A 25,891-nucleotide genomic window follows, 5' to 3' on the forward strand; every position below is an offset into this window, starting at 1 on the left:
AATAAGTGTAAAATATATCAAAGCCATCTCTCCATAAAAAATGGTAGATGATTTTATGTTAGTTTTGAATTTACTACAATAATATTGCTTGTTTTTTTTATAGTTATCTAGGGTATTTAATAACTACTTTAAATATGTAAGAAGTGCATTTTATTTTTTTGTTATATAAACGTGAGAAGTATATGAAATGTTTTTTCTATTATTTATATCCTAGTAACTTAATAAAGACACAAAATGTTTAAAAGCTCAAGGCAAACAGTTTATTTCAAACAAAATAAAAGTAATCAAACTATACATTTTCGTAAATAATAAAAAATAAAAGTAACTTGTAAATAAAACTTAAAAAACATGATTTATTGACAATTTCTTTAGGCAATTTTGTTTTAGAGTAGTCATAATGTATTAAGGGTATATTTGCTTTGCCACTGATATACTCCATGTATAACTATCTACATTTATTTTTTATTATCTAATGTAAATTTGATCATAAAAAAATAATGTGTAATAAACAAATAATTGTACAAGCTTCAACAGCAACTCAACACAATATGCTTACTGATACTCATCATACTTTAATCGTAAGTATGTAAGATGTTATTTTGCAAAAATCAAGTAAATAATTAATAAAGTCTGATTTAAGAAAGTTTTTTAAAAATAGTACACACTATAGTGTTTTCTCAGATTCTTTCAAAAAATTTTAAAATCATAATTACTATACAATTTCAAGACTCATTTGAGATCCTAGGTGCTTAAGTTACATGAGCCCCAAGATTTGACACTGGTTGATTTATATAAGAAATAAATAACTTCACTTATCAGTCTCAACACTTTAAATCTATTTACAATATTGTTATTAATTCACCCTAAGTCAAGTAACATACTGATTATATCTAAGTGAAAGCATTAAAGCGTAACTTAACCGAAATAAGTAAATATTTTATCACGACAGAATGTTCTGTTTTAAATTTTGTAACAAAAAACAAATGGAATGATAAATAATTTTTACATCATATTATAATTATTTATATGAAATTAATGTTTAAATTTTAAATAGAGAGAATATTTAAAGCATATAAACCTCTAGCCTAATGCCATTACTGAATTAACAATACTTGATTAAGTATGAAATTTACAAAGAAAAATTATAAATAGCATCATTATGCATTATGAATGACTCAAAACCATATATCATGATTTTTCTACCTTTACTTATTTAATTAACATTTAATAGAGCATTATTTTTTAAAATACCAATATATTGGGGCGAATTACTTTATACTAATGCATAACTTTAAAGTAATAATACTCGTTGATAAGCACATACATTTTATGTTTTCTTTCCTCAATATAGTACATTACAATATAATTTATGTAGTTTAAAGAATAAGCTTAACCGTAGAATATCATTTCCATCAGTGCCCTATAATTTGCAAAGAATAAAATATTCAAAGCGATTATTGAAGGAAGACTGGACTAGATGAAGGCTATATTGTAAATCGCATACTTATTTTCAGAAAATACAAATGAACATAACACAAATTGTTTTATGCTATTCGAAATTTTATATTTCAGAAACAAAATAAAGAATATCAATATAATAATATCTAAAAAGGTTTTTTTTATGTAATAAAAAATACGTTTGAATTTGAAAAAGAGGGAAGTGATTAAATTATTAGAATTTTGGGGCTATGAATTTATAGTGATTTTTTTGGCTAATAATTTATGAAGGTTATGTTACGAAGGTATAATTGTATGTCACCATAAAAATGATCAACAATAGTTCTAGATAAAGTTATTGTAATTTTGTGCATTTGTCCAAAGTAGTTAGTTACCAGCAATGGAATGTAGTGTGTATATATCATTCAGTCTTATGGCCGAGTTGAATAAATATTTTGTCATACTAAAACATTACAAATTCACAAAAAACGACTGATGATTATTTAAAATCTTATTTCGTAACATTCGCTTCCATTCACCTGAACATAGACGATTGATTGACTGATTCTCCAGAGATGATTTTATTTAATATAAATATCTATATTTACTCTTTAACATTGATATTAGCTTTTTAAAGTATTCTGAGATGCTTGAAAGTCCTTTCAACTACAGTGATAAATATAAAATTGATATTAAATAACCTTATAACATTATACAGATCATAAATTAAGTTCAAGAGAAATAAAATATAAAAACTTACACATTAATTTTATAAATGATTGCAATACCTTTTATATATAAATTGCTTATAATGATATATATGTTGAGATTATAAATATTTTTATGTGCTTTAACAAAACAATTATATATTTCATTTTAATTTTGTTACAGGCTAGCTCTCAAGCGATATTTTCGTTGGGCTCTTGCTGTATCAAAATTTTATCACTGCAGAAGTTATTATATCTATTTATAAGTTTTTATTTACGTTTAAAGAATTATTTAATGTCAATTTACACATAATTTTCTTACTTCATCCTACCAATATATCACTTTTTTAATTGTTTATTACATGTGTATGATTATAGTTTTACTAGGGTGACTCTAAGATTTTGTAAAAATGAGGTATTTTTACTATCCCCCAAGGTATTATTATACTTGTTTTAATAACAACTTGATATCCAATAATAATGAAAGATAATAAGGGTCACTTAGATACTGACTTCAGTAGTTATGAAAACTCATTAATTCACTATCCACACTTTCATTAACACTGAATTTAGGTGGGCATTGACTGTGACACTTTGGTTTCACTCTCACGCGCACATTATGTTGCCATTTTGATCAAAAATGGGAATTCCATTTATCACTATTGATCAAACGCGCGAAACACGCTCGCTTATGCTTCTATAGTAATTTAATATATGTAGCACTACTTCATTATTCGATCCAACCGTAGCTGGTGTCGGAAGAACGGGGCGAGCGAGGGGGGTTCGCACGAGGTGCGCGGGAGGGGCGGTAGCATCAGAGCACGCAGGCGGCAAACAACGCCATGGCGCGTCAGGGCGGCGGATTCTGCGCGTGTTGAGCATGCGCCGCCGTGCGTTCGGGTAGGGCGGGCGCATTTTCTTCAGCTCCCGCACCGCCGCCACGCATCCGCATCACGTATGCGTACGTGCGGTACCTCTTAATCTGTCAAATTAAATAAAATATATCAAAGTCATCAGTTATAATCATAAATATTAAATATATTGTAATCTTTTCTCAAAACTTTTGAGTTATTATCTAGAAGAGCGATACCTCGTGCACGAGGTAGTGATCTTTATCGCGATGAGCATGTGGATGATCGCGCGCGTGCCTCAAAGCTGCCAACTCCTCTTCCAGTCGCGCAGCTCGCTCTTCATGGTCCGCCAGTTGCTCCCGCTATTAACAATATCGACAGCAATGTTAAATGTCGTGTAACACAATTAATTTGTTTATTCATATAATACAAATTTTAACCATGGATAATTTGGTGTGCGTGCAAGGCAACAGTGGTCGTTGAAACTTGCGTTGCGAGCCCACGGCTCCAGCCAGTGGGGGCGCGGAGTACGCCGCGCACACGAAGTTTATAGTCTCCACCCATGAGCACAGCTCTTTTGAGTCACTGGAATATTATATTGTCTAATTGAATTTAAGGAACACGAATGAAATGGTCAAGTATAAATAGATTTTGTTTTAGCTATCTTGACTTTACATTGCTCATCGTCATTACAGCTTAATATTTTGTTGAACCATATTTTTATTATACTTTAACAAGTGTATACCTAGTCTGAAAGAGATATTCCGCTTGATCGGCAGTTTGCAATCGGAATACATGTTGTTTTTTTGTATAATCCGTTGCTTTCGTAGCCAACGCGTGGTGTATTCTGCAATGATTACAAAATAATAACATATTATTTATACGAATATTGTAATTTTATTATTTTTCTATTATTTTATTCTACCACATACATGCAATTATATTTGCAATATTAATTATATAAAATCTTATTATAATAGTTATGTCTACCTAATTGCGTTGTGCAGATTGTCTGACATTTGACTTCGCCGAAAACCATGTTCATCTTTGTGTAGATATAGGACTAGATCTCGCAATGTGCAATAGAACATTTTCCAACCTCGACGACCAAAAGGTGCTAAAACAAAATTAAGACAAAAATTAAGATCAACAAATAAATCTATGTGTATATAACTATTATTTGGATCAGACATAAATTATTATAAAAGAAACCTTTTTAAAACTAGTTTATTAATTTAAGATATTTTTTATTAATTTCATTAAGCTAATTATATTCTAAATCATATGAAATTAAATGAAATCTTATTAGACATTTTCAAAAATGTACAAAACTTACTCTTTTTTCCGTTAGCGTCAAAGCAACATTTCCGCATAACATAGCCTTTTTTGTACTCGACGGCGCGACTCTGGTCAGGCAGGTCCAGGAAAGGGTTACTGCCCACTGGTGCAGACGAACGGTTTTCACCGCTAGGAGGAGCCACCTCCACGTCTCTGTATCAAATAAATCAAGTTAACTCCTTCATGCATAACATAATATATCCAATCATAATTGGTAAACAGAAATAATATAATTATATCGTTTGTTCCTTAATTAAAGATACGACTCACAGTGCCCACTGTAGCGGCTGGTTGCGTATCGCGTGGTAGAGATGCTTGAGCGTGTCCCGCGGGAAGTTGTCTCCGTCGTTGAGCTCGGCGAGATTCTCGATGAACTCCGCACACGACATCCGTCGGAACGTGCCGCCGCCGCCACACCCGTGCAAGTCCGTGTTGAGTAGCATTATAGCGCAGGTTAGGGTGTGAACCGCATCTGATGTCGAAAGTACAATATTTTTATGTATAACAAAACGCTATATACTAATCGATTAATCAGCTCTGTTAATAGATTAGTATGAAAGTCAATTAATATGTTTATGTCTCTTGTGATTATCAATCATTTAGGCTCATACTAGATATGAGTGAAACTGAGATGCATGAGGGGAAGCATTAACCTAGTAACAAAATCATTTAAATTTACCTTGTGAATTGAAAGCCCCAGGGTTGCACTCGAGGTATCTACGAGAGAAGTGTACGAGGACTCGTTCTCTTTCCTGTGTCTCGCCGCTAAGTGCGAAACGAGCTAAGAATGTCCTCAGTGCCTCATCCAGGGTCGCACCGCTGAATTCGAAGTGCTTCACGTACTCTTCCGCCACAGCTCGCGAGAATTCATTGCTGAAAAAGAAAAAAATTGTAGCACAGTGTTTGATAGAACTAAAAAATACAAAATATTCAATTAGAAAAAATATTAAAAATTTGAGATCTTACTTTTTACTTAAATGCCTCGATACATCTGACTTTTTGAACCCATCGAGGTGATACAGTCGTTTAGCGAGCCGCTCGGCGGAGGGTATGTCAACGGCCTTCGGGCTGTAGTGGAACGAGTGCAGCGAGTCTCCGTCCGAGCCCTCGTCGGACCCGGCGTCTGATCCGCTGCACAACTCCTGAAACACAAACATCATTTACAATATTAGACTAGTCTATTTGTACATCTCAAATATAAATTTGTACAGCTAGGGTACTCATTAGTTTCACATTCGTTCCGTCGTTCTCCCTACCTGGTAGCCTTGATTTTCGGGCGAGTTGTGTCCATTTTCTTTGCCATTTTGTGCGTAGTTACTATTGTTATTATTATTTACATTATCATTCGTGTTCGCGTTCTGTTTCTCCGGTCCTTTCACCTGTATGACTATTCTATAGTCTTTACTGTGATCTCCGTTGAGCGTGACGTCACTACCGTGATCCGAATAGGTGGAATTTGACTTTGCCCGTTTGTGGCAAGGTTCAGAGACTAGTATTGTGGAATCGGAGTCGGACGGGTCGGACAATTCCATTCTGGGGCATTCCCTGCCCGTGTCGAACATGTCGTCTTGGTCTTGATAATCCGGACTAGATATATTTGATACCGCTTCCGATAAGCTCATATCACCTGAAATGAAATATAAGAATTACGATCAAAGTTAATGTTGCCATCGAGTCTATGTCGATCGGTCTTTAAATGTAAGAAATTTCTCAGTAGCCGCCCATAATTAATATGTTACAGTTGTCACCGAGTGCACAAATGTATGCACTATTATATCCCCTGCACAGAGCTAGTGGGTGAGTGTACCGTTGAGTGGTCGGTGGTGGTGCGGCGCCAGCGCGGCGCGGTGCGGCGGCGTGGCGCGCGGGGACAGCGCCGACCACGACGCCGACGTCGGCGACAGCGGGGACGACGACCTGCCGTCGGAACAACATCAACTGTATCATAACAATACCTTGACTCCCCACGGCCGCTCGGATCGTCTCCGACATTCGCATGTCAGTCAGACTATATAGCACCAGTGACACCATGCCAAATCCTACAAAATGTTACCCCGAGGACGAACTTCAACTTCCCCTAAATTAAACTAAATCTAAATTAAAAGCCCCTAATGTTTTTAATATACATCCCGTTTAAGGGGTAATTTTAAATAAATATAAGGTGAAAGTAATTAAATTTATTTTTTATTTCTTAACATTTCAGTTTTCCTTAACATTTTGCATCTGCATTCATTTTTTATTTCTTTCGCATATTATTTTTAGGTTTTCATACTTTTCGTTTATTCATTTTTCTCCTTAATAAATGTACCCCCTTTGGGGGAAAACCCCCAAGTTGGTATCGCTGTATAGCACCTGTGGCTAATCCCCAAGGCTCCCATAACAAAACATAGCAAAATAACAAACATAACAGTACATAATATCCACCCAAGTAAAGCGCTATATTTCTACAAGTGTCCCATTCATTTTGAAAGTGTAAATATATCATATTAATATTTTTTTAATGTAAAAATATCGATAGTCGCACGCAACTAACCGCTGTGATATTCCGTCTGAGATGGAGGTCGAGTTCGATGTGGCCGCCGATCCGTTGCATTGGGATATCGGTGCATTGTACGTCCATACGATCCTAAACATTAAGATTAAGAAATATAAATTGATTGATATTTTTTTAAGTACAGTAATTCAATTCTCCTAAATAACTGACAACATCGAAACAGCTTTTACGTACTGTCGCATACTTCGCTGAGTGCATTAGTACATTATATGGTATATTGGTATATAATTGGTATAATAAGAAACTGCCGGATTGTTAAAACTTGGGTTGGGCAAATTCCGATGCAGAGTTTACATTTAGAAAGATACATTTAAAAAAATCAACAATTATCTTAAAAACCATATACAATAGACCGAAAATACATAAAGATTTTGAGCAAAGGAAACTTTTGTCAGTTTCTAATTTCTTACTTATGAAAGTGACAACAAGGGCAACTGGGGCAATTGCCCTCGGGCCTCTACAAGAGAGGGGCCCCTATAGAGATTCAGGTTTACAATTTTAATGTAATAGATGTTTACATATATTTTGGTATAGTCAAATTATAGTAATATATTATTAATTATTGTTTAAAAAGTTACTGATGCAAAGAGTTAATATATTATTATCCGGCTCCGCACAGCGTACCTGTCGCGCTCGTCGGAGTCGGAGCGCGGCGCCGGCGTGGCGGGCGTGGCGGAGTCGGGCCGCGCGTCCAGCAGCGTGTTCAGCGATGACGTCACGTCCTCCTCCATGTCCACCGCCACCGCACTCAGCGACGACTCCTTCTGGAACTTACGGCGCACTCTTAACACTATGCTAGATTTATATAAACCTACTGATATAATATTGGACTATTTTTCAAATTTAAATTATTTTAAACGATTCGATGTAATGTCGAATACAATTTCAGGTCCGATTATTTTTACGCGTCCCCTTTTGTTTATAAACAGATAAAATGAATCCCACATTTGAATTTCTAGACAGAAGTACAAGTAATATACGTAAACAATAATGCAATTATTAAAAACATCTGTTCTAACGACGTGTCAGCATAACAACAAGGAGAGAATGCTACGGCCTACGACACGGCTTACTTTCGTGCCTTTGGCGCAACCGCTCAACAAATGTCCTAAATAATTAAGTGTGATGGATCGGGGATGAAGTCGTGATGATTTGCGCAGACAAATGTTTAAATCACCAAGAAAGAGATTCTTATCTGTCATGTTAATCGTTGATATATTCATATTAAAAAAATAAGTTATTTAACATACACGATGTAGTTAATAATCATTGTTCGATGATTGACTAAGAATAAGTTTTTTTTACTAAGATCGATATTTTTATAAAACGCATACTTCGTCACGAGTTATCATGAAGGGCTGTTCAATGATAAGAACTTGTTTACAATTATTGCATCATTAGTCATCATTGAATGAATTGAATCCAATACAGGTTCAATTTAATCATATTCAGAGCAGAGATCTAATCTTAAGATTAGAACAAGTTTTATAAGAAAATGTTACCAAAATTTTAATAACCATTATTTCAAAATATTTACCGCCTAATGGACGATAAATAATAAACTTGCGTAGTTAACCTGAGTCAGAATTTATTGTAATGACTTAATGAACGATAGTGACGAAGTCACGTCGCGTTTTACGAATTGAATGCGCATTCTAATTATTCATTAATTATTCATAAAGAGATAAAAACTAAAGTATGCAACAATAAAAACAATAACAGATACGTCACTGCAAATACAATTTCGATTATTTTCTTAATATTAACAAATATAATTTGAAATATCTTGTTTTCTATACGACTTTACTCGTATCTGATAGAAATATGTATTTATTCTTCAATAAATTAAATACAGTACGGTATAATTTGATTTCGTTTTAACGTTCTAATGGGACTAACATCTGAAGGAATGCTCAAAGTGTCACGATCGAATTTAAAAAATCGGGAATTGAAAATAAGAATTAATAATATTTACAATGATTATTCGACGTGATTCGACGATTTATACGTCAGACGTTATGTTCTCTTCTCAACGAAATCGCTAGCGTAGCCGATCGAAATGATAAATCTGCTTCATCGTCTTTATGTGAAGACACTGCAATTTACCTGTAAGTGATCTTCTGATCTGGAAGTTCGTACAATATGTTGTGTGCGTGTCGCCATCTCCCCAGAGGAAGCATTTCCTCCCGCTGGAGACGCGGGCTGGGAGTTGAACCTGTTTAAAGAAATAATAAAATACTTTGATATCGAAGATCAAATTGACAAACGATATATTAAAATAATTAAAATGACGTACATTTTACTAGCATGGTCTCCGATGTATCCCGTATCGGGCGAGGAATTGTGTCGTTGTGAGAGTTCAACACGAGCGGCCAGTCGGTTTTCACTTGGCGAGGCGGGCGTTGAATTATATCTAATGAAAGGAGAGACGATGTATCATTGAATATTAATGTGGCATTAACATTAAGCGCAGACGGGTTCTTGATAAGACTCACCTGTGGTAGTGTGTGCGGTGTGTCGGGGCGTGGTGGTTGTGGTGTGGATGCTCAACTCGGGACAGGTTGAGCATGAGGTCGCCGGTCATCATATAAGCCTCGAATTTAGGCTGAGTGACGCGCGGTCGCCTCTCGGCCCGCTCCTCCGGCAACAGCGCCTCGCAACTTTCTCCGGACTGAACACCCGACCCGTTGCTCGACGAATTACTCGACGAGTTGCTGTTCGAATTACTCGACGGCGGTGATCCCGATCTATATGAGATTTATGTTTTACAAATTGCAATCCCAGGAGAGATTTATACATTTCTGATCTTTTTAATTAAAACTTTATTACGTTCAAACTAGAAAAAAATATAACAGATAGTTTTCTTTTAATTTTAAGAAAAACCTTGAAGTTGCTTCACAGAGAAGACTGACTCACATTTACATAGTATATTCGTCACGGTTTATAATCTTTTATTATCTTACTAACTGTGCCCTGCGGTTAGCCGCGTTAAATTTGTATTATGCATGGAATAAATATGTACGTAAACTTCAAGTTGCTATATATTTTTGATAGACTGACTGACCGATTTTGAAAAAAGACTAGACAGTACTGCGGGAGTATCCTTTTACGTATCCAAATATTAGCATTTGTAACTTTCACTCGTTTTGAAGATTACCACGAACAAGCAGACATATAAAGATAAATATAATCTTTTTTGGTTTTGTAACTTGCAAATATAAATATTAACTTAAAGGGGCAATTATTTGGTTAATTACCAACACATTTATTTTGTTTAGTTGAGTACATATAGTCTACTAAATAACATAATAAAATCTGATTAATATTTCATAGCGTAAACGTGCGTGACGTAAAAATTCTCATTATTTACAATAATGTATAAAACAATATTAAGATTTATTGATTAAATCACAATAGCAAGTGTATTACGTGTAATATTAAAACCTTTATACATATATTATTTACACACTCATCATATTGTTAGAGAGATGGACACGTTAAACACACACATTTCAAGTAATAATACACATAGGTAAAAATTAATCGAAGTTTCGGCAGAGACAGATGGTTTTACTAGAACTGCTTGAAGAATAAATTAGGTTTCTTTGTACAGTCACAGGTAATTCAACAAATAAAAACCTACGTGTAGATGCTTGGCATTTTATAAGGGAGCCATCGATTATCATTAAAGTTTTATTGCAAGAATTCGCTTAAAATATAGGGCGACGAGAATTCTAAGAATTCGAACTACCGGCATGTCGAATGTATAACCGTTTATTTTAAATATTTGATGGCTTCAAAGAGCTCGCGACGCAGCTTTGTGCACATGAATCTTCCATTTCATAGATTCATTACAGTAACCGGGTCAGCGGTTTTATTAATTGCTATCACTGTCCCGCAGACTCGCAAGCCTAAATGAAATTTCATTCATAGCGAAATATAACATTTTTATACAGAATATTGCGAATAATTGTTACACTCGCCGAAACAATCGTCCCGTTTGTTTGTCGTGAGTCACATGTGACCGGTCTTCGTTCTGGTACAATTCAAAAAGTCATTGTTATTGTAAACGAAAAATGATAACCGCTTCATTTGCGACGAAATCTACAAAGGCTTTTAAGCGATTCATTACGATTAAAGCCATCGTTACATTATCAACTATTTTGTTTTGCAATTTTTCTTTTTTGTGTTAGAAGTCTAAATTCTTGAATAGAATGAATGATCGATGTTTTTCTCCTAATCTTTTCCTTAATGTTTATTGTCAACACTGTCGGGCTAGTACAGATATTTCGTAGATAGGTACGTTACTCGTTAAAAGTGTAGGGGTGAGGGTGACCCGTCTGCGACACATATGGCACGGGCTATCGCTTATCGCATTCGGATATCAGCTGTCAAACTTTAGGAGGGTCGGTATTCGATTACACCCACGACGAGGTGCGGCTAAATATAAGACCTGAGGGTATCCGACGGAAGACGTGTCAAGTAAGAAATTAGTGTTGACGAATATTCGGCTAAGGTACATTCGACCTTTCTTTTTGAATCCGCTTGACTACCGCGAACTAATAATTGCCCAAATATTGCATACAAAGATGACGTTTAAAAAATGTAATAATTTAGTTTTTCAATCGAATAACCAAAATAAGTGAAACAAATTGTTCATAATATTGGAAGCATATTTAATGTTTATAATGAAGGAAGGGACCGACTGCGTATCAAATAAATGACTTATTTAGTTATTTATAAAAAATATAAATAGGAAGTGAATTGGTATTCAGATGCTATATTATTGTTGATAGAATAAATAAATTGAAATTTAACGCGTCAATAATCTATCACGAGAAACCTTAAAAAAAGAGATCAAAGAATAGACTTTCCAGATCTCGAAGCCAATATTCGGTATTCGACTTGACACATTCACGCTACTCGAAACCGTCACTAGAATAAGACGTAAACATGAATTACGACCCAATCACGGGCGCTATCACCACGTAGTATTTTAAATGCCTGCGAAATAATTCAATTAGCATAAAACAAAGAACTCACTTATCGTGTTTCGTGCGCGGGGGCCCGCTAGTGCGACGCTCGGCGGCGGCGGACAGATAGCGCCTCACGTTCGCTTTGATCTGTGGGTCTGCAACATAGTTATGATATCAGGAGATAATGCGGATGGAGCAAAGGGTAGTCTCATTTATTTCAAAACTAACTCTTTATTATCTTGCATTTTTTAAATTATTCGAATGTATAATAGATACTTATTGCCTTATATGTGGGCAATGAGTAACTTCCACCAATGCATGTATCTAGAATGCTCTTTAGTTAATAGTTTTTCTTATTTATTTGAGTAACATCGGAAGCATATTTAATATCAGTTTCAGTCCATACACGAAGCTTTATTGCATTATTAGATATTCGTGGGTAAGGGCACTCCAGGTCGAATCCCGAGAGTCAGCTATAAATTTACTCGGCGTATCGCCACTCTTATTTGTTGCGACTTATTTCGTAAATTCAACCGATCCACTCGGGGATATACGAATTTTATTAGTGGAAACCGCAAGGCTCGTATTAAATGTCATAGTTCATATTTAATAAGCATTTTATTGGATGTTTTGACTGATACACTCACCCTTCTTTAACCGTAAAGTGACGGGATCCGACGATAGTCGCAAGCATTTTAGAACTGAAACAAAATAAAATACTTCAAGCGACGACGTTTACAATCTCAACTTTTCTATCGCTTTTGTGATAAATTACTTCAAGACAAGATGTTAAAATGGACAATTTTAACAAAAGTAAAGACTTGTTTGTGGAGTTGAGGAGTTTTATTGATAAAATCTTGATTACTATCGTCGGAACGAAATTTTCTATTTTTCCACAAAGGCAAAATGTCTTTTGTGAAATAAATAAAAGAAATAAGTTTAGTCATAAAATCGTTCGAGTCAGAAGTGGATTAACCCGCGGAGTAAGTGTTAAGTGTGAATTATACGATTGCGTGTCGGGTGCGGACTGCGGAGTGCGGAGTGCGGGCCGAGAGGCGGCCATAACGCGATCATTGCATTAACGTTACTAACTTCCAGATACCGAGCGGACAAACTCGCGGCCAAACAACATCATATCTGAAAAATATCTTCAACTGCGGAAAAATTACGTATCATTGTTAATTAGGTATTTTATCATTTAAGAATTGTTTGTTTTATCTCATGTCTTTCAAATAAGAAAACGAATGTGAATGTTATCTCGGTATATTATTAAGTATTAAAACCCGTGTAAATATAACATGAGACTAATGGATATAACTTTTACTATCTCAGCGGAAGTCGACATCTTATTCTGAAGACTAACTATGTTATACATCAGTTATTGTCGAATACATTGTCTTTTACGACTAACTGCATGTTAATTTTTACACGTGTTAGGACGTAATAAAAACCGGTTATTTCATGGATATATATTTTTAATGTTTTATATACTAATAATAATAAAGATTAAAAAAAAACCCCTATATCATATTGTTACGTTAGTAGATACAAAACGGCTCAGTAACAACGTCAATTAATTTCGACCAGTTATCATCGGCGGGCATGTTTTGGAGATATAAGTGTCATGTGTGATAAATGGCAAATTCCTTACCTTCTCGGGTTGTGAACCGGTTCACATCAGTCCCATTAACCTTGAGCAATACGTCTCCCGCTTCAACCTGTAATTAAACATGCGATTCCATTAATTCATTCCGATACGAAAAGTTCGACTTTGCGACGACGCGACGTTGATATCTTGCTACAAATCAAAATCGGTATAAAATCTAACAGACTTACTTATAAACGTTGTTTAGCGAATTATTGGTTAAACATTATATTATCTCTTTCTGTTATCATTGATTTCACACTCGAATGAAGGAGACGAAGAATCGTTTAAGTAATCGCCGATAGAATTCTATAAATTCTTAAAATGATTTTTAATTGGAAGATGAAGGGATATATTTTTTCTTAGTATGCGTACAAAAATTATGAAATGTTTTCATTATTACGAGATAATAGTTCATAATTATCATAAAAGTTTCATAAAAAACATTAATCGTTTATCAATATATAGAGCTTAATAAAGTATATGTGTTGTAGAAACAAGTTCCTTCACTAGAACCTTCAAATAATGACATATTAATACTTGACAACAGAAATATTATAAAACTTGAATATGTCTTGAAGTATTGAAAATTTATTTAAATAGAAATAGTTTATTACTGTTTGAACGTTTTCTGCAATTTATAAAACCAAATAATGTTATATTTACTGCTAAAAGAATTGTATGAATGGCAATAACCCGAAGACTCATACGTTGAATCAACAGTACCGTAAACCGTTTTTGGCTTGCTCTAGGTTAATAATTCTTAAATCTCTTCAACTTTAAATTTACTTTGACATTTACAAAATATTCTAAATAAATCTCTTTTATTAAGCATATAATATAACATCCTTACATACACAGTGAACTATTATTGTAAATAAATTATAATATTCGAATTATTTAAAAGAAATCAATTAATAGAAACACTTATATCTATAGATGTATGGATAAAAATCTGGAACCTCAATGTTTTGTATAGGTACTAAAAACGTCCCAGATGCACGTAGACTACCCCGGTAAAAGGATCGATCGAAAAAACACGCACATGCAAACACACGGGAATAACAGAGAACCTTTCTGTTACCGGTTAAAAACCGGTAGTATTTTACTTATATTTAGAATGACCGACTACTGGCACTTCTTATTACAATAAACACCTGGACATATGCCAAACAATTAAACCGATTGTTTTGATACACTCCTAAACAATTTAATTAATTACAGTTACAATTTAAATTTAAATGTTGTTTACCGTTCGTCAAAATTTTAAGTAATCGTATAATTATTATAATAGTGCAAGTACACACTACTATTCACTTATTACTATTAGCAATTTTATTGAAAAATATTATCAATAAGATAAAGATCAATCAAATACAAGCCGGGTCTGGTTTTTTTAGGAGTCTGCATCTTAATCATAGATATACAATTTTCCAAAATATGTCGTTGTTAAAATAATCTCGTACATATAAGAACATACCAGATTTAATTTACATTTATAGCGATTGGATAAATAAAATAATCTGAAGTGAGAAGCTGATTATAACGAGTCGGTAGTACTTAGACCATTGTATGTAAGAACAGTAGGAATTTGTGATATGTTATTATATCAATTAACTAAACAAATGATTGTAGTAACTCATAATTCCTATTACAGAGATAACAGACGTTATAGCTTTACCGGATATATAATCATACATGACTTTTAAACAAAGAATAATTTTAATGTATAGGGAACGGTCTGTGTGCGTTGTAAAATTGAAATAGTTTAAAACTGAGTGCTCATACTATATTCAGAGCCAACTTACTTTGAATTTCTGCCATCACAGACGGGCTCGCTGGCGATATTAATATTACATTTTGCAGTCATAGTATGTTTTGTATATATAATTATACCGCACTAGGCCACGAGAAACGGCTTTCTTTACAATTGGTACGTAACTTAACAAAAATTCACTTAACTTCACTAAGGACAACAGACCGTATCGTCACTTCCTCTTGATTTCAATGATTCACTCACTAACATTTCACAACTAGTCTTGGACGCTAAAAACCAGATGCAGATAAATATAGTGACGTCGAGTATGGTTCCAGATCTGGTATGGCTCCAACGATGCGAGGAGAACAAAAACTCTTCTCAGAGATAACTTATTGCATCGAAATTGCGGGAGCGTAGTGAATGCCGAGCCAACACGAGCGTTTGCCGCGCCCGTCGCCGTCAACTGTTATCAAACGAGGGAGCGCTAATGGAGCGAGCTTAGGAGATAAATTAAATCAACTGCTATATAAGGGAGCAGGAAATAGGAATTAGCTGGCTACTGCCCACCTGGCCTCGTTAAGGGTAAACTCAAAGCAGAGGCGGTGCAAAGAGCTTTTCCTCGATATTGACCATGATTTTCAGAAAGGTCGAATTATGTGTCATCTAATAAAAAAATTAAGAACAATCTATATGACATGAACTTGTTTTTAAATTATTAAATAACAAATAATATAAGAGTCAAGAATAAATAAAGGGTAAGTAAGTAGTAGAGCTTGCAACAGGTCATTATAACATTTATAGTCACAGTCTATTAAGCTTCTAACTTTGCCTGTGGTGATTTTTCTTTAGTGATCATGGTGACTAAGTCATTCAACTTACTAGTATGTTTATCACTTTTTAATCCCATATTTGAAATCGGAATCATTGGCACGCAAGTCTCTAGTATAACTGGTTCTATTAATGAAAAAGTTCGCAAGGAAAATATATCATTCACAGATTATAAAATATAAGCAAAGTGACGTCACAATATTATCCCTTTTCATTATATCTCATATCATTTTAGAACCACTTCTTATCCTAGAGATTTAACTTTTTATATGTTGACTCAGTTCTGATGACAATGCATTTTTATGGCACCAAACTAAGGAACTTCACGAAGCTCAAGAGCATTGCTTGTTTTTGAAAAATGTACTTCTATATTAATTTTTATAGTTTTAAATAAACATAAGTAACTGTAACAAAATTAAACATCTTATAGTTTTATTCTTATATACAAAATTTATGTTTTTGTATCGTTTATTCATTCTTACTAATCTAGTTGTTTTTGTAATGAAGCCTCACATAAGGGCGGAATAGTATATTATATCTTTCTATTGTTTTAAAGTATAAACATCAACAAATAGTTACGTTAAAAACAATTAATTATTTTAACACAATTGCGACTAATTGACATTAGAAAAAAATTTGATTGACTAGCTGAACCCGCAGCTTCGCCAGCGTGACGAAAATAATCCTAAATCTGAGATAAAAAAATACATATTTCAAATATAGATGCAACATTTTTAGATTATTGAGAAGCAGCAATAATCTAGGGTTGAAACTGTCGGACTGCATCGCAAGTTTGATTTCACGGTACCTACGCACTTCTAACTTTTCGACTGAAGTAGTCTGTATTCATTATTAAAAATTCCGTCATTGTGGCTTATTTTATATATAAGGTCCGCGGATTTTTTTAAGATCTACGATAGATCATAATTTTGAAATGTTAAAGTATGTATGTATAACGGAGCATTTAGTCAGCGCACGCGGATAAAGTAGCGCGGTCGCGCTTTTTCTTAGTCTACATTACCATTTGTATATATTATGTATTCATCTTCAAAATTGAAGAACTTGCATCCCTAAATTTACCCCTATCGTTCCCGTTCAACATTTTATCAAAATCGTTTAACTGTGAAAACATGACAGAATTACTTTCGCATTTATAATATTAGTGCATAATATTATCACATCGTCTATTGTACGCAGTTGATATTTGAGCAATGTTCCTCGTAATTATTAACAAAATATTTTTTGTAAAATTCAATGATTTCTTAACATAAACATGTCAGTAGAGATATTGTCTACGACCGCAAGTATGGGCTCGTATTTCTCACTTGAGTGTCATAATGGATATTTTAATGATGATGCATATATGATAGGCATTTCATTTGTGTTAAAATAAAATAGGTTCCTAATGTCTTCCCTTTACACCCTATGAAGCCCTGGTACTTGATTTAATGATAGTCAGCTTAATGAAGATCATATTATGCGTGTATAGTTGCTGTCTTAGGGTTTGATTGCAATCACTTTAATAATATAATTGTTTATTTAATAGTATAATTATTTTAACTACCAATATGGCCCTAAACAAAAATATACTAATTCTACCTCTTATTTTAACCATTCTTATAAAATCCTAACTACCCGTCGAGCCGTCTAAGCCGTGGTACATAAACAAATAGTTATTATATTTTTATATAAGAGTATTTGTTGAGCCGCCCGTATTTGCTAATAGATGTTATCGCGAGGCCCAAGCCATTTTTAATCCATTCATTAAAATATCTCGCAGTAACTCTAACATTACAAAGGTCTTTTTATATTATTAGCAAGATTTCAAGTTAAAAGGCATATTAACATCGTTTTATCGTAATTGTTTAAAATTACTGATTAAAAATAACTTAAGTTTATTTTTTATGCCTCACAAAAAAATATAATTACCTTATAACTTTGTTTGTTTTGTTTTTTTTTGCTGATTGGCTACGTAGTGCTTAAATTATATTTTATGGCGTAGATAATTACGATCAACGTCAAAATCGTTGTTGTGTGGAAGTCTTTTTGCCAAAATACAACAAAAATATTCGAGCTTTTGGAGAATATTCCAATTACAATACAAAAATGCTTATAACGTAGAAATATGAATTGTGTTAAAATATTCATTTAACTAAGGCGTTTTCTTAGCCCTAGCTTGAGTCATTTCTGCAATATTTATTATTGCGAATAGACGAAGAAAAAATCTTTACTTTTTTTAAACCATGAATCATCTGGTATGTATAAATGGTTATAATTGATAATACTTTTGTTTACTAAACCGTCATTACATCTACGTACGGTCTCGGAGTGGTCCGTTACGGTATATGTATATTACGAACTTGTTGACATAAGTTTCATATTATGATTGCTAGAATGCCATCCGTAAAGCAAAATAAGTTGCTCACAAACAACCTACGACAAAACGATATGTAGAAGCGAAGTTATATAACGCCTACCATTTTCTACGCCCATGCACCGTGCATCCAGTCAAAGCCTACGCACTGTTAGCCGTTAGAGCTTCCTCCCTGTTAATTTCATAAAGCCCACAGAACCTCTATAAACTCGTCAGGTCATCTATAAAAAGATCACTGGAATAATTTTCAAACACTAGAGAGTTTAATATCATATCACCGATATCGGAGAAGTACAAAATTACCAATATTTTATATGTTAGAAGCACATATTTGTAAATTGTGGAGTAATAATTACTTGGTGGAAGATTTAGGACCAGGGACTTTAAATAATAGTTCATATACCCATACAATACATAATTTTCTTTAATTTGAAATGAAATGATAGAATACGATTTTTTCTGCAAAAACAAACTCGACTTTTATAATTACAACGTTTAAAGGACACACACAACCAAACCGCGTCTCAACGTAACTCGATTTTGAAAATCAACTTAGGTTATACGTAGTACTACTATTAGGATAACTGTGGCAAGTCCAATATCAATAACACATCCAAAAATATTACGTTATGTATTTTCAAGAGTATAGAAAATAGAAAGAAAAGACAAGTAGGGTCCGAAATTGCAGGAATCTTCACATTACGCGGGAATGAGGAAGGTTAATAGGATAAGGATTATTTACAACGGGATATAGGTCAGGTCGAATCCTTAACATTACAGTGCCATCGAATTGAATGTATTTGCTGCTTTTGTATTCATTGCAGTGCTTTACTTCTTAACTGCTAAAACAATGCATTACAATGTTTTCAATGCTCAAATGTTAAACTTGTTTTTCGTAGAAGCTTGTTTTGAACATAATACATTATTTTGTTCGTAATAATTGATTGTAATAGCTCGATTAAATTTCACAAATAAACATCTAATTATTTCAAAATTTCAAGTGTGCCTTAAACCTTCTTAAAAACTAGATTTGTTCTATTATATAAAATATCAAATAAAAGTGAGCGTACGTTTAGAAATATTACTTATAAAATCTAATAAATTTGCGTATTCGAAAGATGTTGCTTTCTATAAGAAATAAAGTTCTATTTCCTTTAAGAATGCAGTGCCAGGAAATCATCGACCTGTATATTAATATCCGCTTCTGCCTGACATTTCAGATAGGATGCTGTTTTTATTACAACTGCAATTAATATGCGAGAGTTTTATTTTTTAAAGTTCACCTTCAACTTGAGGTTTTCTGTTTTAGTAGAACCGTATTCGTTTCATTTTTAACGTAAGCCGGAAGAGAAAAGTCTAAGACTCGTTCCAGCTCACTAAAGGGGCTACAAAAAATATGTCCCTGTGGCTTTTTATGTCCATACTAACTTTTATATTATACATATAGTTAAATCGTAACGCAGGCTTCTTTTAAAACAATACAAACATTGAAGATAAAATTCCATATTTTAAATTATGATTTATACCTAATATTAATTCGAATTATTTTACTGCTCCATTATAAAACATTATTTTGTCAATATTTTCATATAAAATACGATGTAGATAATAATACAATTGCAAATATTTGGCTAGCGAACAAATAATAATTTAATTCAACTGACAAACTTTTGTTTGCTAACTTTTACAATGTATATTTTGAGTTTTTTAACCCAGTTTTCTCTTTAAGTTTCAAGTTGTTCAGAGCTTGAAAAAATATAATAACACTTTAACAATTTAAAAAACATTTTGGTTGTTGTTTTGGTGACTTAACATAAATATATTTTCTTGGATTGAATTTATTGTTACTTTTTTTAATTAGGTTGAAAATTGTGAGCAGAAATAAGCATTGTTATGCGATATGAAATAACTTACGAACTGCTATTCAAATGATTCTCATGCAGAATAGATCACTCGGCAGCAGATTTTTTATCTTTTATAATGAATGAACCAGCTGGCTATACGTTTAATGATGCCGATTACGATCAAAGAGTTGTGATAATCCGGTTTATGCTTGACATCGACTCGCATGATTGACACAACTAATGAGTTATTGGAAAATCGAAAGCCCGACGCGTACGTTTGTCGCGATAAGGCGATACGGGCGGCGGGTATACGAAAGCTTGCATTATTTTTTTGCGCTCGAAAACCGGATTCGCCTTTCTAACTATTGAAGTCGTACTCTAGACATGGACTTAACAAAACAAAAGAAAACGTATTGATATATGGAATGGAAGAGTATGACTTTCAGTATGTTATTATTTCATTTTGTACTGAAGAGTTTTTATAGATATTTTAATTCATATAGTGTATATCCTTAAGTGTTCGAGCAATAATATTAGGATCCCTTGTTTTTAAGATTCAATAATGTTATAAGCGACTGTCATTAGTAAACAAATTTATACGAAGCTGGTGTATTTATAAGTCAGTATTTAAAAATAAAATTAAACGGCCAATTGGATGAACTAAAAATAGACGGAAAAGAGAAAAACTTTTATGTATTACATTCAGACCATCTTCCAAGTGGTTTGTTCCAATTTCACAAGTAGTAAGAGATCGATTTCTTGACGACATTAAGAATACTAGTCAGAATGTTATTACATAATTATACATACAATTTTGTTTTGTTTTTTCATCAGTGCATATATATTTTACCTATAAGTCATGCATTGAAAGATTTAATGTAGGAAATAAAAAACAAATAATACAATCATACCTGGCACACTTTATAGGAAGTTCGTGCATTGGATGTTTGAATAAAACAATTTATATAGAAGATCTAATGGCAAATCGAAGCTAAAATAATAGTTTTTAAACCGTTTTTTTTTGGGTGTTTCCAATAGTCGTTAAGGCTTCATTGAATTGTCTATAATTTTAAACACCAAAAATATTAAAAATCCTTGTTGATATCTAAATTTATACAAGAAGCTGCGCTGTTTTTGAATTTGGCAAGTATTATCTTGTAAACAAATCATGAATATATCGCTACTAAAGAACAACACACAGAACAAAGGTTTCGGAACATGTCTAATGATTGTATACCCAACAAATGCTTCCTTTTAACAAAAAATTTAAAAGTTATCACATCAGTTGTTCAGTGCTTACGACTTAAAAGCCCATTTCAGGTTTCTGAGAGACTGTGCTATAACTTGCATTTTACAGAATTGTAGAGCCGTCATTGTTCTACGATCCCAAATGGGGTGAAACAGTTCTCTGAAAATTACATTGAAATTTTATTTAATGTTTGATCCGTTAAACGATCGGAGAGAAATTTAAAACAAAACAACAGGTAGTTTAATACAACTTTAAAGGGTTGTAAGGCGAGATTACCGTGTGATAAATATTATAACATTTGGATCCTTAAAGTTTTCCGATCTAAGTCTCGGAAAGCACCACTCAGTTTTCAAGTGTTTAGTTTGTTTTTAATTGATCTCGTGCTCAGCGGTCGTTAAAGAGAATAAGATCATGAGAATACAGGTTGCATGTGTCGGATGTAATTCTGCCACATATAAACCTAACCGCAGCGGAGCGGTTTAGTGCAATAAGCTCCAAAAGTCCATAAACATGAAAGGCCTCTGTATTATTCATATTAATGATTTGTGACATACTTATTTAGTACAAATATAATATAGGCTATGACAAATACTCTTTAATTAATCATTTCATAAACTTTTTTTAGCCGTAAATAGTTATATCCAAGCTTCTTTTGGTTTAGCAATTTAGTAAGCGTTTGTAGCTGTGTGCGTAAATCAATAACGGGTTGAGTCCCAAGTCTGGAGGTATTCTGTGGAATTTTATAGTGGATTCGTTGTAGGCAGTTTTTTTACCAGGGTTACACAGATGACCGAAGTAAAATAAGTGCTATGGGCAGTGCAGAATACCCAAAAACTCTAACACTTCAGTAAATTCTTAAAACATACATTGAAAACCTAAATAATGAACCAGATACAATCGAGTACATCGGCTATTATTAATATAAATTAATTGGATCATTACGTAGTTTATTCATCGAAAATTACACATTAAATATACACAAAATGACTGTCTGGTGTCACTATGAGTAAAATTAATTTCGCATATACAGAGGACTGGAGACGTGCGTCATACAAACGTCTCGACTTCTACGTGCCTGTCTCTGTGTTTAATATTTAATGTTACCTAATTAAATGATACTTTATGACGCTGACCTCAACTTAAATCTAATCACTTATAAATTTATTGTGTCATACCATTTGTATTTGAAATGTTATTAATTTTTATTAATATATAATTTAAGTAAGATTTTAATTATTTAAAAAAATCTTATATGTTAATACTGTTTCCCGCTATTTTACCTGCGTTTAATTTATGTTTTACATACTTAGAATATATAGCAGAATAGAAATTAGAATTATGAAAGCAAAACAACACTTTTTATCCTGTCCCGCGGGAATTTTACAATTAATTAATGTTACTAAAATTGTGGTACATAAATATTAAAGTCTGCATCGGACGTTTGACATAAATAGCATACATAAGTGATAAGCTTTATTTGATTCCGCGGAAATAAAAAAATGCTTTCAATACCAAATATAATTATGGGACGAATTTAAAATTTTAAACGTGCAAAGTCGCAAGATATTAGTAGTTGTACATAACGTGGTAATGATAGTCCAATGCGTATTTTATATCCATATAGATATTATTCACATAAACTATATAGTCGCCTCGGAATGGTGCTATCAATCACATTCAATTACTAACATGAAACCAATGAATTTATTTGATGTATGTTCAGCCTTCATTTCTTTCCAAAATAGAAATAAACCAGTATACATTGACAGTAGTAAGGAGATTGTTATTTATGTTCAATATTATAATATTGCGTATATTACATATGACATTTAAGGTTTCATTTCCTGGTTAACAACAAACTACATAACCAAAAACAGTTACTTCAATATCACTTCATATAATAAATCCTGAATGTCAGAAATAACTTAAATATTTCAACACGAAATAAACAACTTATATGTAAATAAGTAAATGTAAGTTATCTAATTTAATCTCTATAAGAGTTATCTGCATATGTGACTTAAGCATGTTTGCCTTGAGCTGCACCGTGTGACTAACCATCACATTACATCAAGTCAATTATAAAACTCAATATTTTTTAATTGGTAATAATTGGTGCAAATAATTCATATTCATATTAAACAGACAATTTGCTGTGAATTATTGTTACGTCATATTTTTACACAGATGATAAGGACCAATATTGTTCCTATTTTTATTTTCACTATTGAACATGACAAGCTTAAAAAAATGCTTAAATTTACTAAGACATAATAAACAATAAGTATGTTGTTTATTCAAAGTGTGAAAATGTTAAAAAAATCACATAAAATAGTAAATATATAGAATATAATAAAATAAAAAAACGTTATCACAACATATATTTACGATTGCCTTGTTTGTCTACTAGATATTTTCTATAGATACACATAGTGATATCTCGTGAAAAATCCCCATTGGTATAAAAAAGAAACGAATTGGTTTTCTGACATGAGTTTTGAGTTATAATCCAGAGTTGGTGAGAATATTATTTGAAGAGGTTCCACATAGTTCCTAGGCTTCTTTGCCTATACCAGATAAATACAAATTAGACTGACTGAGCTTGAAAACCCATTAAATAGTAATAGAAGAATATTGAAAATTGCTTCAACAAAATGGTTTATTTTGTTTTTTCCTTTGTTCTTCTATTGATGGAATAAAAGAATACCATATTCATGCGATCTAACACAAAATTGACCTAACATATAAAAAATTAGTATATTTTATATTATAAAAATGTATGTAAGTCTACCGATTCATATGTCATGTTACATATAAACTCCTAGGGATAATCCATATTGATTGAACTTATTTTTACAACAGAATATTAATAAATACATATTTTTAATCTTTATTATATGTAAGTTGTTTTTGTTTATTTTATAAAAAATCTTGTTTCTTATACCAATAAATAAATACCCTTAAAGATGTTACTATTAAGCAATGAGTCTTCACTGAAAATGCTTTCTACAATAACTACTTATGTACTCCTCCCTCTTATGAATTTTACATTGATATTATTATTTAATTTCCATCTAAGATACTACACCATTATTATAATTAATATTTTAATTATTACTTTTTCACAAACCACTCACTTTTACTCTTTTAGAAGATAAATAACTGATCTAAATATTGGTGATTTTCAAATACGGAAACACAAAATAAATATTAGCAAAAAAATAGAAATGAGCATGTGATTTATAGTTTTAACAAATTATTTAAAATGACTATTACATTTTTATGACAAATTGATGTCATTCTCAACATATTTTTTAATTAAAAAAAATAAGGCTGAGAATTAAGTTTGATTTATGTAAATTCTTTCATTGAGAAAAACAATACAATTAAAAACTGCTTATTTTATATAGAAATTCTAAAAGAAAAAAAACCTAATTAAAAAAGTACAACTTATTACAATCATCATAAACCATTATGAGTTCTTTAGAAATGCTTAAGCATAATGTTGAAAGTGATTAAAATACTTAATGGTGACACTAATCACTTTAAGAGCTGTTGTATATCATCAATAATATGAGTTTATATCAAATTTATAATGAACAACTAATAAATAAATAATTTAATTTAAAAAATACTTAAAAGATTTTAACACTAAATATTTACTAACAAAAAAAACACTACTAAGATATATAGGATCTTATATTGCAATTTATGCAAAATAATACAGATGATAATCAGTTAAATTAAATCTGTTGTTTTGAAATTTGGATATTTCTGTATTTTACCAGCAAAAGATCATAAGAATAATTACTTGCTTCAGAACTAATGCTATGAAATAAAGAAAACAAGCGAAACATATATTTTTTAACCAGAAACGTACTTGTAAGTAACTTATGGTACTTAATTCATTGATTCATTTTTTGCTCTTATTTTAAATATAGCTGGTGCCTTACCTCACCACTACGAGCTGCAGGAGAATTTTCTTCGATTTCGTAAATAATATGTGGCAAACCGGCTTCGCCGAGTAAAGAAAATCCAAATCCTAAGTTGTCACAACGATTCAGGACCACTAGTCTTTCGTCAGCCATATTCAGTATACAGCAGCATTGGTCAATATCCCTCTAAGGATTTCACTTCTACCACTTTTTAACTTGTCATAAAAGACGAACGCAATTTATATTACTCAATAAAACTAATGAAAAGATTCATAATTACAACGTACGATAGCAAACGCACCCAGCAAAACGACGATGAGCACAGATAAATAAAAAAATATTTTTTTTGAGGTTTAAATACTGACCATAAAGTATTTTGAGTATGTTGGAGAAT

General features: G+C 32.5%; 1 protein-coding gene across 4 annotated transcripts; it reads right to left on the bottom strand.

Annotated features, from left to right (window-relative positions):
• Positions 1–333: 333 nt before the first annotated feature.
• LOC125065133 (PH and SEC7 domain-containing protein) lies at positions 334–25,806 on the bottom strand. Of its 4 annotated transcripts, none has more exons than XM_047672584.1 (20): positions 25,516–25,806; positions 13,515–13,581; positions 12,511–12,564; positions 11,931–12,018; positions 9,383–9,634; positions 9,184–9,300; positions 8,994–9,102; positions 7,512–7,648; positions 6,867–6,959; positions 6,141–6,250; positions 5,590–5,960; positions 5,300–5,475; positions 5,013–5,206; positions 4,604–4,805; positions 4,332–4,486; positions 3,986–4,112; positions 3,741–3,842; positions 3,436–3,580; positions 3,235–3,357; positions 334–3,126 (listed from the first exon to the last, which is right to left on the bottom strand). In XM_047672584.1, the coding sequence occupies exons 1-20, from the start codon at positions 25,648–25,650 to the stop codon at positions 2,995–2,997; spliced, it is 2,889 nt and encodes a 962-aa protein (XP_047528540.1). In that variant the 5' UTR covers positions 25,651–25,806; the 3' UTR covers positions 334–2,994. The 4 variants fall into 4 exon arrangements, with proteins under 4 accessions (XP_047528540.1, XP_047528539.1, XP_047528538.1 ...); XM_047672583.1 differs by having other exon boundaries at positions 7,512–7,651; XM_047672582.1 differs by having other exon boundaries at positions 7,512–7,657.
• Positions 25,807–25,891: the final 85 nt, after the last annotated feature.

Source organism: Vanessa atalanta, chromosome 7 (assembly GCF_905147765.1).
Source record: "Vanessa atalanta chromosome 7, ilVanAtal1.2, whole genome shotgun sequence".
Lineage (NCBI taxonomy): Eukaryota > Metazoa > Arthropoda > Insecta > Lepidoptera > Nymphalidae > Vanessa > Vanessa atalanta.

Excerpts from the sequence above, each read along its gene's own strand:
- LOC125065133 (XM_047672582.1), bottom strand. The coding sequence starts at position 25,650 with ATGGCTGACGAAAGACTAGTGGTCCTGAATCGTTGTGACAACTTAGGA. Across the intron at positions 9,301-9,382 it reads CACCGCACACACTACCACAG|ATATAATTCAACGCCCGCCT; the intron begins GTGAGTCTTATC and ends TCCTTTCATTAG. Across the intron at positions 9,103-9,183 it reads GGAGACCATGCTAGTAAAAT|GTTCAACTCCCAGCCCGCGT; the intron begins GTACGTCATTTT and ends TTCTTTAAACAG.